Source organism: Leopardus geoffroyi, chromosome B2, assembly GCF_018350155.1.
Source record: "Leopardus geoffroyi isolate Oge1 chromosome B2, O.geoffroyi_Oge1_pat1.0, whole genome shotgun sequence".
Classification (NCBI taxonomy): domain Eukaryota; kingdom Metazoa; phylum Chordata; class Mammalia; order Carnivora; family Felidae; genus Leopardus; species Leopardus geoffroyi.
In genome coordinates this window covers 47667408-47681985 of record NC_059332.1, presented here as the reverse complement: position 1 = coordinate 47681985, position 14578 = coordinate 47667408, and the positions used below count along the sequence as shown (strand labels likewise).

The following is a 14578-nucleotide window of genomic DNA, read 5'->3' as shown; positions in this document are numbered from 1 at the left end:
CCAACTTCAGCTCAGGTTATGATTTCACAGTTCATGGGTTTGAGCCCCATTTCAGGTTCTGAGCTGTCAGCATAGAGCCTGCTTCAGATTCTGTGTCTCCCTCTCTCTCCCTGACCCTCCCCTTCTTGCATTCTCTCTCTCTCTCTCTCTCTCTCTCTCTCTCTCTCTCTCTCTCAAAAATAAATAAACTTAAAAAAAACAGAATGGAGTCCTAACCCTGATCTGTTTTACAGAAAGCATTTACTTAAACTCTTTCATACTTCTGAGCATTACTACCAAATTTTGATTTTGTAAATTCAAGGGCTAAAGTAGTAAGGTGAAAGTTTCGTCTTCCTCTTCTAACCAGAACGTTTAATAATATTATTTAAATTGTTAGCTTATACAATTGAAGATATTGCTAACCTTGGCTTTTTAGAAACAATAAACTAAAATATTATCATGGAAATACCAATAAGACCAAGCACTTATATTTACTCTTCCACTGTAGGACTGGAGTGAGGAAGCTGCACAAAATGCCAGAATGTTGTCAACACAGTGCGAATTAAGAGAGAGCAGCGGACCTAGGAGGCGAATTACAAGTAGGTATATGTCTACATGACTCACCTTGGTACTCAGAAGTCTTTGGTGATTGTTAAATAACCTGGCAAGGGTAAGTTAAGTCTTTTGGTATATTATATGGGCCCCATAAATGGCAGTAGATTGTGGCCCACTACACTTTTATTATTATCAATTTTTAAACTTGGATATTTCAGAATTTCAAATTCCAGATTCTGATCATCAGAAACAAGAATCAAAACTCTCAACATTATAGAGTAGTTGAGTAATACAGTGATAACTGGATGGAGAGCTGGATAGCTGGAAGTTGTCTATTCTATGTAGTTATTTCAGCTACACACAACAATGCATTAGGGATATCTTTGGCTTTGAAATACTAATACAGATGATAGGTAAGTTATATTCAAGTCTACTGGGCTGTACATGTGAACAAATTTAGGTGCTCAAAAATGAGTCCATCTCATGACACAAATGTTAGGTGGATCATTGCTTGTTTCCAGAAAAGCCATTAATACTTCCTACACAAGTAGACATTATTAACATTTTTGAGATACTTGCTTGTTACAAAATATTTCAAAGATACTAATGAAACTTCCATATTTACAGGTTATTGGGCATCTTTGCCCAATATTGTTGACCTGTGAATTAGCAATATGAGTCTCAGAGAAAGGTAGATAATTCCTGAATACCATGTTTGGTCAAGAACCCACATCACCAGTGGATGGCTAAATGAGCAAATGTTTATTTCATGGTCCTTGCATAATGAATACCTTTGGGTAGCTGTTTGCATGTCACAGGCCTTGTTACAACCCACAGGCTGCTTGGATTGGTTTCACCCTTCTCCATCAGCTTGGAGACTGAAATGTCGAGCTGATTTCCAAGCTTGCACATCATCTCCTACTGTCGACTTCTCACCAAACCTAAGTACCACAAATTCACTCATCAGTGGGAAAGATGATTGCCAGCAGAGATACAGCTGAGTCAGCTTTCTTTTTATAAGACATTGCTTAGATGATAAGAGAAACATTTGTAAAATGGAAGTGAGGAAAGTGTCCTTATATTTCCAGGTTTCATAGAGTATGACACAGACTTTTTTCTCCCTTTCAGATACTTTTTGTGGAGAAAATATGCATTTGACATCTTATGCTATCTCATGGTCAAATGTAATTGAAATCTGGTACAACGAATCTAAATATTTCAAGTATGGGGAATGGACGTCAATGGATAATGGCATAACAATTGAGCATTATACTCAGGTAACCTTCATACTTGCAAATATACACATTGTTTAAATGACTATAAGCATGTGTGGAACATAGGTGACTGAGAAAATCATTCTACCTTTTCCTGCAAACTTACACTTGACCCACTGAGTTCCTGCTATCATTTGGAACACAAGGAAGTGTGATTCCCTCAATAGCTGGCTTGGAGAAGCTGCTTAACTGCTTAGTCTCCGTTTTTATACATTTGATTTTCTGGAAATTAACAAAATCATAAAACATCAGTGTCACTTATATATTACATTTCTGATATTTGTAAAGAATGAAAATAACAGTACCTTATAATACAGAGAATCCTCTTCTTTCTAGTTTATTTTTATTGTAAAAAATTATATGTATATAATGTTATTTATATACACATATACTATGTATACATACATATATGACACATAATAATTATCTATATATGCATATATAATATATGTATATATTTTATAAAATTTGTCATTTTAGTTACTTTTAAATTATGCAGCATTAATGTTCAGTAGCATTAACTGTATTCAAATTCTTATGCAGAAATCACCGCTATATATCTCCAAAACTTTTCATCTTCCCAAACTAAAGCTCTGCACCTGTTAAACAACAACTTCCCATTTCCTCTGTGTCCAGCCTCTGGCAATCACCTTTCTACTTTCTGTATCTATGGATTTGATTACTCTAGGTACCTCATATAACTAGAATCATAAAAAATTTGTCCTTTTGTGTCTGCCCTATTTCACTTAGCATTATATTCTCATTTGACATCCATCCATGTTGTAGCATGTGTCAAAATTTTATTCCTTTTTAAGGCTGAATAATATTTCATCATATCTGTTTACTACTGGTTGTTTATCCATTCATCCACTGGTGGGTATTTAAGTTGTTTCCAATTTTGGCTGTTGAGAATAAGACTAGTATGAACTTTGGAGTTCAAATATTTGTGCATATACTGCTTTCAATTCTTTTGAGTATACACCCCTAAGTGGAGTTGCTGGATCATATGGAAATTCTATGTATAATTAATTATTTGAGGAGCTGGCATATTGTCTTCCACAACAACTGCATTATTTCACATTCCCAGCAGCAATGAAGTTTCTGGTTTCTCACATCCACACACTGTATTGGTCTGCTTGGGCTGTCATTACAAATATCACAGGCTGGATGGATTAAACAACAGAAATTATTTTCTCATAATTCCAGAGGCTGGAAGTCTGTGAATTTCTGCAGCATAGTTTGTGAGAGCTCTCTTCCTGTCTTCTTTTCACTATATCCTTGCATGGAGTTTCCTTTCCTTTCCTCTGCTAATGCTTGCAGAGAGAGGGGCGGAGTGGAGAGAGAGAGAGAAAGAGATAAATAAAGAGAGAGTACAAGAACCAGAGCTAGCACTCTAGTGCCTCTAGTGCCTTTTCTTGTAAGGACACAAATCCTATCAGATCATGGTCCCACACTTATAACTTGTAAATTAATTCCTTAGAGATTCCATCTCTAATTAGAGCTGCTGGGTTAAATCAGGTTCTTTGGTTTCTTGTTGTTGAGTTATAAGAGTTCTTTACATATTCTAGGTATCTATCCTTAATCAGGTATAGTATTTGCAAATATTAATTCCTATTACATGGATTGCCTTTTCACTCTGATAATAGTATGCTATAATGGACAAAGATTTTTAATTTAAAAATTTTTAATTTTAATTTTGGTAAAGTCCAATTTATCTATTTTTTCCTTTTCTGTCTGTGCTCTTGGTGTCACATTCAAGAAATCACTGCAAAATTCAATATCATGAAGGTTTTTCTTTGTGTTTCCTTCGAAGAGTTTTTTATGATATTAACTCTTACACTTAGGTATTTGATCATTTTGAGTGAGTTTTTAATATGGTATAAGGTACTGTCCATTTGCTTGTGTGTGGATATCTAGTTTTTTCCCACTTTTTTTGTCCTCCTTGAATGGTCTTGGCACCCTTCTTGAAAATCATTAGAACATACATGTGAAGATCTATATGTGGAATCTCTATTTCAGTTCATAGGTTTATCTGTCTTTTGTTATGCAAGTGCCACTGCTTGTAGTAAGGTTTGATATTGGCAAATATAAGACTTCCAGCTTTGTTCTGCTTTTCAAGACTATCTGCCTATTTAAAATCATAGACTTAATCACTTATAGATAACAATGCAGAAATTCTAAATAAAAGATTAGCAAGTAGAATTCTTATTTTAAGATTGATACCCTTGTACAAAAAGGGTATGTGCTAGGAATCCAAGAATGTTATAACATTAGACTATGTATTCATATAATTTACCTTATCAACAGAAGATAAAAATAAAATGGTCACCCCGAGAGCTAAAAATCTGACAAATTTGTGACATCAATTCCTACCTTCTATTTCTTTCAGATAAAGGTAGACTAGACCCACTATTTACATCATAAGACCTTTAGTTACATCATACTCAGATAATAATATTTCCTCTTCCAAACACTTAAAAATTTTATTGTTCAATTTCCACTACACACCTATGATGTAGAAAATGATATTATTATATCCCACTTTAAAAACAAAAAAAATTCAAGATATAAATCAAATTGGTAAATACCATACAACCAGAAAGTGGTAGAGATAGAATTTGAACTTGAGTTATTTTGCTTCAAAGGCCAATTCATAGCTCTACACTATGCCTTTTCCCTGATGATTAAGTAAATTTCCTCCTGCTTTGATTTTTTTTAATCTTTATTTATTTTTGAGAGAGGGAGAGAGAGACAGAGCATGAGCAGGAGAGGGGCAGAGAGAGAGAGACACACACACACACAGAATCTGAAGCAGGCTCCAGGCTCTGAGCTGTCAGCACAGAGCTCGACGCGGTGCTTAAACCCACGAACTGTGAGATCATGACATGAGCTGAAGTCAGATGCTCAACCGACTGAGCCACCCAGACACCCCTGATTTTTTACATAACCACCAAGCAGTCTTCATCATGTTATCTGATTGTCCACATAGATTTGATAAGGGAATGAGCCAGGATTAGGGATGGCCACTAAGTGTGCATATGCATGTTTGTTGTCCAGACACATGGAAATCTTGCTATTTCTATGAATTCCTAATAAGTCATGCTCAAAGAATACTGGAAGCAAACATGTTTATTTTAAGCCATGGGTAACAATATACGTATTTTAATCATTTAGCAAAACATCAAATTATTAATTAAAAACATCTCTTTGTCTTTATAGGTAGTTTGGGCCACTTCTTACCTCATTGGGTGTGGAATCTCATCATGCTCCAAAAGAATGTCAACTCAGTATCTCTATGTTTGCCACTATTGTCATGAGTATGTATTATACAGCTTTGTTTCACATAGCTGTTAGAAATATATCCTCCTTACATAATCCAGTTTCTCAAACATTACAAAAGAAAACACAAATATTTCACTTCAGTTAAGCAGAACTTTAGGGATAAAATGTCATTTAGCCAATACCTAAAATATCACACATGTATTTTTATTTATATCATATTCATTTTAAAGTTTATTTATTTATTTTGAGTGAGAGAGAGGATGTGCACAAGTTGGGGAGGGACCAAAGTCGTGGGAGAGAGAGAGAATTCCAAAAAGCCTGCACTGTCAGGCAGAGACTGATGGGGGGTTCAAACTCACGAACTATAAGATCATGACCTAAGCTGAAATCAAGAGTCAGATACTTAACCGACTGAGTCACCCAGATGCCCTTATATCATATTTTTTAAATGAATTTATATCTCATTAGTAGAATGTCCAAAATCAAAGCTATTACCAGTAGTCTTGTTATGTGTTATTGATTAGCATAAGCAAAGAAACAATATTTACTTAAGCAATTCAAGAGTATATTTAGAATGCAAGGGCAGAAATATAGTGGAATATCAAGAGTAAACAAACAAAAATTGAAGTGTTCTCATGGTTAGCTTTTTAATCTCTCAGTATGTGTCTTTTCTTTAGAAATTAAATTTCCATGTTATCATGGTATGAGTACAATTCCCACAAGAGATAATATGATTGCTTCGGTGAAGAATAAGTGAACTCCTTTGCCCTATCAACTGTGGTTATAGAGTAAAATCAGTTTCAGACAATGATTGCAGAATCCCATAAGGGCACACTGTATGGCTCCAGTGGTAATTATGAAAAATTAGAGACTGTTCAGAACAGGATATATTCTCCCAATAGTTTACCACAAATATCTGTTTACATGATGTTTAACTGTTATCCCTCATTTTTGTTGCAAAATAAAAGATGTTCAATATAAATCAGCAAAAACTATTTATCTGGTAATATGCTACCATATTCATACTTCAAATGAGGTCTCCAATATCAGTATAGATTCGATAGATATATTCATATAATAGCTCTATATGAGTTATTTTGTGGTCTTATCATTTCTTGATTTCAGTAGTTAATATTTGTTATGATTTTATCTATGTAATTAGTATTGAAGGCAGTAAGATCTCTTTGCATCTACAACACATAAATTGTACTAAATCTTTGCTGGGGCTGGTGGTCTCTAGTGAATTTCTGACAATACACAAAAGTAAAACATACAGAGATATGGTAGGATAATTTTCTATGGCAAAGATTAGCCCAACTGTCTGACAAAAATCCCTTGTTAAATTAAGTAATAATATTCTTTTATAAAGTGAAATTTAGGGGTGCTTAGAGGGCTCAGTTGGTAGAGCATGAGACTCTTGATCTCAAGGTCATGAGTTCAAGTACCACATTGGGAATAAAGCTTAGTTAAAAAAAATGTAGGAGGAAATAAAGTGAAATTCTAACAATTCAGATATCAAACAATTCTAACAATTATCAGATAGAATGCTGAACATTTATTTTATTTTCCAAGCATATTAAGAATTGGCTATCATCCACATTGTTTTGTTTTTTGTTTTTTTTTTTTTTTAGATGTCTGCAGGTAAGACTGTCTTCCCTGAATTTCATATTAGCTTAGAACTAGAGACTCTCTCTACTCTCTCTCCCCCAACTCTATCACTTTAGATTTAGCCATACTGAGGGACTTTCATCTTTTACAATGCTCCCTGTGATTCTACACAAGCAGCAACATGTATCAAGTTTTTCATGACATCGTGCAAGATGAAGTTAGAGCATCTCCAATTAGACTCAAAATTTTCTTAACATCCTTTTTTACATGACTATTCACCAAGTCCTTATGAGTATAAATAAAGAAAAATGACCTATTATAAGTGATTCTAAAGCTCTTCTGCTTGGTAAGATTTGACTGTTCATAGGCCCCAATCCTGTTAGAACTTGACTGTCCAAATAGGTGTAAATTGTCTGAAAACATTCTTGGGACCCCACAGTTACCTTTTATACATTCAAAAAGATAAATTTTCATCATTGTAAATCTAGAAATCTTAAACCGATCTTAAATACTATAATCATTATCTAGAAGTGGTTTTCAAAAACTGTTTTCAAAGTTTATTATAAAAAGTAAGTAAACTTTTATATGCATTGTTCAAACATCAATTTTATTACATCAATTTTTTCTTTATTCTGTTTTTAAGGGGCAATGATCTTGCCAAAAGGAATGAACCTTATAATGTGGGAAATCCATGTGAAGACTGTCCAAATGACTGTGAAAATAAACTTTGTAGTAAGTTTTACCTTCAGTTTGCTTAATGTAGACTGTTGACCCAGGAGCCATGTGTCCTTAAAATTAAGCATTTGACAATATTGCACTTTTCTATAACTTTTATCCGAACCATCTCACAGGAAAGATCAATATTCCCAAAGATCACTCTCCCAGAGTGACCAAGAAGATGATTGATTAAATCTATTGGAATGGAAATTAGAATGTCTAGGCCTAAACTCAAGTTCCCACCCTAAAGTTAATGACCCTAATAGGGGAAACCTGGATAAGATGTAAATAGAAGTATAAATTTTTCTGTGCTCTATAAAAAAGTTTCTGGGTTCTCTCATTGCAGCCTTGGAATTAGACATACTCTTTCAGGATACCAGCACTCTCAGCTTTCTTGCTACTCCATAACTCCCCTACCTGCCTGACCACTTATTAGGGCAGGTAATTTCTTACTGAGTGATCTTTATTCTTCTATGTTCCTACTGACACATCAGAACATATTAGACGATAGTCACACTGTCCCCTTATAATACTTCCTTTTCTTTCTTTTTTTTTTTTTTAATTTTAATGTTTATTTATTTATTTTTTTAGAAAGAGAGAGAGAGATGGAGCATGAACAGGGAGAGGGCAGAGACAGGGAGACACAGAATCTGAAGCAGTCTCCAGGCTCTAGCTGTCACCTCAGAGCCCAATGCAGGGCTCGAACTTGTGAACCACAAGATCATGACCTGAGCCAAAGTTGGCCACTTAACCAACTGAGCCACCCAGGTGCCCCTACTTCCTTTTAATTCTTAAATAAACCTTACCTACAACGTGGTATTCACTAAATGGCATCCAATTAGATAGCAAAAGTTCCTTTAGATGGCAAAGTTCTTTTTTCTAGAGCCTTCTGAAAACAATTCCTTAATCCCTGAGGATAATGTTGATAAGAAAATTTTCAATAAGTTCATAGAGAAATAACTAACCCAGAAAAAAAAAAATCTTTTAACTTCAGACTTGGAAAGCCAGAAGACTTATTTTCCTACACCTGACCAAGTCATTCTGTTTACTTTTATTAATTTTTTTAAAGTTAATTTATTTATTTTGAGAGAAAGAGAGAGTGTGTGAGCAGGGGAGGGACAGAGAGAAGGTGAGAGAGAGAATCCCAATCATGCTCCGCACTGTCAGCACAGAGCCTGACATAGGGCTAAAACTCATAAACCATGAGATCATGACCTGAGCAGAAACCAAGAGTCAGACGCTTAACCAACTGAGCCACATAGGTGTCCCTATTTACTTTTAAAGTAAGGAAAATGGATTCTTTTTATCTTTCTCAAATTCTCTCTCTCTCTTGATAGATAGATAGATATTCTCTTTCTCGTTTTCCTTTATTCTTTCTTTTTCTTCCTTTTGTCTTACTTTCAACTTCACTTTTTACACCACATTTCTGGAAAGAAATGTTGTTTGAGAAAGAAAATATCTACTAATTATCTATGTTTGCTGAAAGGGGTACATTTTCTTAATCCAAAATATAAAAGCAATGTCTATAGTGGAAAAAAAAAATGTCAGAGAAGTAAAATGAGAGTAGGAAAGAGAAAGTATTACTTAAGAAGGTTAAATCTATGACATAGAAGATGCATATCTTAAACCCTTTGATCACCTACAGATGCATGAGAATATATGAAATATTGAAGAAAGATAGATATCTAAAATTGGGCCACCCTGGAATGAAAACAAGCCTAAAAATATAAAGACCTGGATATGTAGGTATAATCAACTTAATTGTAATTCAAATAAATTTTATAAAAGTGTAACTTTTATAAACTTAAGTGTAATTATACTTAAATAAATAAGTTTATTTATTTATTTAATTATACTTAAATAAATAAATTTATACTGTAAATAAACTTAAGTGTCAACTTAAGTGTAATTCAAATAAATTTTCTAAAAGCAAAATTCATGCTTATAAAATAGGGAAGTTATATAAATTAATATAGTGTATATAACAGTAGTAAAAGCAGTTAGTTCTAAGAGGGAAATTCATAACAATAAATACCTCTATTAACAACAGCTAAAAAAGAGCTCAAAACAACTTTACTTTATTCCTCAATTACAGAAAAAACAAACTAAGCTCAAAGTCAGCAGAAGGAAGAAAATAACAAAATCAGAGTAGTAATAAATAAAATAGAGACTAAAAAGACAATGGAAAAGATCAATGAAAGAGCTGTTTTGTTCAAGATAACCCAGAAAAATCTTTAGCTTTAGTCACACAGAAGAAGAAGAAGAAGAAGAAGAAGAAGAAGAAGAAGAAGAGGAAGAAGAAGGAGGAGGAGGAGGAAGGGGAGGAGGGGGAGGAGGGGGAGGAGGAGGAAGGAAAAGAAGAAAATAGAGGACTCAAATAATTAAAAATATAAATTAAAGAAGAGACATTATAACTGAGACATTATAAATTAAAGAAGAGACATTATAAATTAGAGACATTATAAAGAAGAGACATATACCACACAAACCAAAAAGAACATAAGAATGCTATGCACAACTGTATGGCAACAAATTAAACAACTAATTTGAAGAAATGGATAAATTCCCAGAAACATACAACTTACAAAGACTAAATTATGAATAAATAAACATGACCCCACCAAGACTGAATGACAGAATAATTATATTCTGTGAATATAATTATGTTCTATGAATAAGTAGAAACTGTGAACAAAGTTCTAAGAAGTAGATTGAATCAATAATAAAAAACCTCCCAACTTAGAAAAGCCAGAGACCAGATGTCTTTACCAGTGAATTCTACCAAACATTTAAATAACTAATACCAATACATCTAAAACTCTTCCAAACTCATTTTATGAGGCTACCATTACCATGATACTAATATCAGGTGAGAACACTGCAGTAAAAAAAAAAAAAATTACAGTCCAATATATCTGATGAACATAGATGCAAAAAGAGCAACAAACTTTAGCAAAACAATTGCAACAATACACTGAAAATATCATACACCACAATCAAGTGGAGTTTATTCTATGGATACAAGAATGGCTCACCATCCACAAATCAGACAATGTGATATACCACACCAAAAAATGAAAAATAAAAATCATATAGCCATCTCAATAGACGCAAAAAAAGCATTTGACAAAATTTGACATTCTTTCATGATAAAAACTCTCAAACTGGGTGTACAGGGAACTTACCTCGACATTATAAAGGTCAGATATGACAAGCCCACAAAAAGTATTATATTCAGTGGTGAAAAGTTTTTCCTCTAAGACCATGAATAAGAGAAGAATGAATACTCTTACCACTTTAACTCAACATAGTATTGGAGGTCCTAATCAGAGTAATTTGGCAAGAAAAGAAATACAAATAATTAAAATCAGAAATTAAAATTAAAATAAATAAAAATTAAAATACAAATAATTAAAATCAGAAAGCAGAAGTTAAACAGTCTCTATTTGATGACATGACAGTATGTATAGAAAACCAGAAAGACTCCACCAGAAAACTGTTGAAATTAATAAGTGAATTCATTAAAATTGCAGAATACAAAATCAATATACAAAAATCCATTATTTTAAGTACACTACCAACAAACTATCAGAAAAAGAAATTTAAAAAACAATTGCATCAAAAAGAAAAAAACACCTAACAATAAATTTAATCAAGGAGATGAAAGATCTATATATCAAAAATTTTAAGACATTGATGATGAAAACGGTACTGAAAACGGTACAAATAAATAGAAATATATTCCATGTTCATGGATTAGAAGAATTAATATATTTTTTAAATTTCCATATGACCCAAAGCTACCTATAGATTCAGTGCAATTCTTATCAAAATCCCAACGGCATTTTTTTAAGTTTATTTATTTATTTTGAGAAAGAGAGAGAATGAGGGAGAAAGAGAGAGAGAGAGCGTGCATAGGGGTGGGGCAGAGAGAGAGGGAGAGAGAGAGAATCCCAGACAGGGTCCTCAACACTGTCAGCACAGAGCTGAATGTGGGGCTCAAACCCACGAACTGTGAGATCATGACCTGAGCCAAAATGTGTTGCTTAACTGACTGAGCCACCCAGGTGCCCCTTCAATGGTATTTTTCATAGAATTAGAACAAATAATCCTAAAACTTATATGAAACCACAAAAGACTCCAACTAGCCAAAGCAATCTTGAGACAAAAGAATAAAGCTATTGGTATCAAACTCCCTGGTTTCAAACTATATTACAAAGCTACATATAGTAATCAAAACAGCATGGTATTAGTATAAAAACTGACACATAGATCAATGCAACAGAATGGAGAGCCCAGGAATAATCCAACTCATACATGGTTGATTAATTTACAACAAAGAAGCCAAATACATGCAAAGGGAACAGACAGTCTCTTCAATAAATGGTGTTGGGAAAACTAGGCAGTCATAGGCAAAAGAATGGAACAGGACCCATATATTACACTGAACACAAAAATCAACTCAAAATGAATTAAAGATTTGAACATTAAACCTGAAACCATAAAACTCCTAGAAGAAAGCATGGGGGCAAACTCCTCAACATCAATCTTGGTGATGATTGTTCAGATTTGACACTGAAAGCAAAAATAACAAAAGCAAAAATAAACAAGTGGGACTGCATCAAACTAAAAAGCTTCTGCAAAAAAGGAAATGCATTAACAAAATGAAAAGACAACCTATTGAATGGGGGAAAAACTTGCAAATCATATGTCTGATAAGAAGTTAATCTCCAAAATATATAAAGAAATTAGAAAGCTAAATTAAAAAATCCAATTAAAACATTGGCAGAGGAACTAAATTGACATTTTTCCAAAGATGTCCATATGGCCAACAGGTACATGAAAAAGTATTTAACATCACATCATTTCCCCAGGGAAACGCAGGGATATAATGCATACCTGTTAGAATGGCTCTCATAAAAAAGACAAGAGATAATAAATGTTGGCAAGGGTGTGGCAAATAACAAACCATTCTGTGAAGTTAAAGGGAATGTAAATGGGTGTAGTCACTATGGCAAATGGTATGGAGGCTCCTCAAAATATTAAAAAGTATAATTAACATATGATCTAGCAATTCTACTTCTGGATATTTATCTAAAAGAAACCAAAAACATTAACTCAAGAAGATATTTACACCTCTATGTTCTTTGAAGCATTACCTATAATAGCTAAGGCATGGAAACAACCTAAGTGTCCATTGACAGATGAATGGATAGAGAAAATATGGTGTGTGTGTGTGTGTGTATACATATATATATACACATATATCTGTATATATGTGTACATATATATACATATATATGTATATATGTGTACATATGTATATATGTATGTGTATGTACGTATATATATATTCTCTGTATATAGTGTAGTATATACTATGTATAGTATACTGTGCATCTGTGTGTGTGTGTGTGTATGTGTGTGTGTATACACTATGTATACTGTTCAGCTATAAAATAAATGGAAGTCTTATCATTTACAGCAACAGGGATGGATCTTGAAGGCATATTCTAAGTGAATAAGTCAGATATAGAAAGACAAATACCATATGATCTCCCTTACATGTGGAATCTAAAAAACCAAACACACAGATACAGAGAAAAGATTGGTGATTTCCAGAGGCCTTGGACATGTGGGGTGTGGATAATTTCATTTATGTGTTTGAGAAGTTTATCTGTTTCTTCAGTGATGGTGAATGTTTGAGATAATACGGTGTAAACATGCTTTGTCCTTCCAGCTAACCCCTGCCTCTACTATGATGAATACAATAACTGTAAGACACAAAAACGTAGTTTTGGATGCAGCCGCCAGTGGGTTCAACAGTTCTGCAAAGCTAGTTGTCTGTGTGACACGGAGATAAAATAATATATTTGCAAGTATAATGTGCTGTTAGAAAATGTCTGCTGGATTACACCTTCTACCTTACTTTGCTTCTGTAGCTTTTGCTGAGTTTCATTTGGTTTTAATTACATGTGAGACCCTAATCTTTACTAAGCACATACAGGCATCAGTAGATTTACATCAATGCCACCCACTCCTGTCCTGATCCAACACTGGTTTAAAGTTGTGAAGTGAACAGAAGTGAAACGTCCAGCCCAACACCTGCCCCACGTTTAATTCATGTGACCCGTAGTTCTCAGGTTGACAAAATTCAACTCATGGTATAACTGGCCCCTTGACAATAACTTTGTCTTTTTGCATTAACTCCTTCCCCTGCTACCTCCTCGATGTTTGTCTTTCCTGCCCAACTAACATGCACTGTAATTCTTTATATCTTAACTTTACTTCTATTTTAAATTGATGATTAAAATAATTCACAAAGCAATCGAAGAGTCCAGTCTTATTACTTACAAGGCAATTGCTTAATTGGAAGTGATTTAAATGTCTTATTGTTTGATATCTACATTTGTAAAGCAGGGGTGGAATTGTTTTCCTTAATTTAACAAAATATATATTCAGCACTGATTATATACAATATAATACATCTATAGAGGATATTGTCTCCCTTATTTCAAATGTAGACATAAATATTAGTGAATCTCAACACTAAAGAAACCTGCTAAAGTGTATGACCACACAGAGATCCCAGCACCTGGTATTTTGTTTTCAGTTTCAGTTTGTTCTTTTCCCCCCCATAGATATGATCTTTCCTTCTACAAGTTTATATAAAAGAAAATTCTCTAGGTTTTCATCATTGGTCATATCATGTGTAAGAAAGAGGCAGTAGAAACCAAGTTACTTTGAGGATGAGAATTGTTTGTGTGGCCCCCAATGAACTTCATATGCTAAATATCTATAAGGAAATGTGACACAAATTATAATGCAACTTTTTGAATACTTCCCAACATCACTCCCATGACCAGAGCTTATCAGGAGTGTTTGTGCACACAGCAACACACTTACACATGGAAAGAAATCTCAGGGTAACTTCAGAGTCACTCTCATGATTGGACTCAAAAGCTGGAACACACTGTTCCATTAAAACTGCGTGTGTGTGTGTGTATGTGTGTGTATACGCACACACACGTGTGCACACGTAATACTGAGGCATGTCCATAAGATCTGTGAAGCAAAGCTAGTAAAGAGCAGTATTGAGGACAAGTCTGATTAGGTTGTTGGATTCACAGTGGAGAGCAAATGGGCACAAAAGTTGATCTGAT

The 14578-nt window shown here is 33.9% G+C and overlaps 1 protein-coding gene across 1 annotated transcript in view; it reads left to right on the top strand.

Moving 5' to 3' along the window:
• The window catches only part of CRISP1 (cysteine rich secretory protein 1), a 32010-nt gene extending 18267 nt beyond the window's left edge, over positions 1 to 13743 (top strand). The window contains exons 4-8 of the mRNA XM_045498507.1: positions 488 to 578; positions 1663 to 1811; positions 5028 to 5125; positions 7342 to 7430; positions 13156 to 13743. Coding sequence (XP_045354463.1) covers positions 488 to 578; positions 1663 to 1811; positions 5028 to 5125; positions 7342 to 7430; positions 13156 to 13283 — 555 coding nt within the window. The 3' untranslated portion in view covers positions 13284 to 13743. The remainder of the gene's footprint in view (positions 1 to 487; positions 579 to 1662; positions 1812 to 5027; positions 5126 to 7341; positions 7431 to 13155) is intronic.
• Positions 13744 to 14578: the final 835 nt, after the last annotated feature.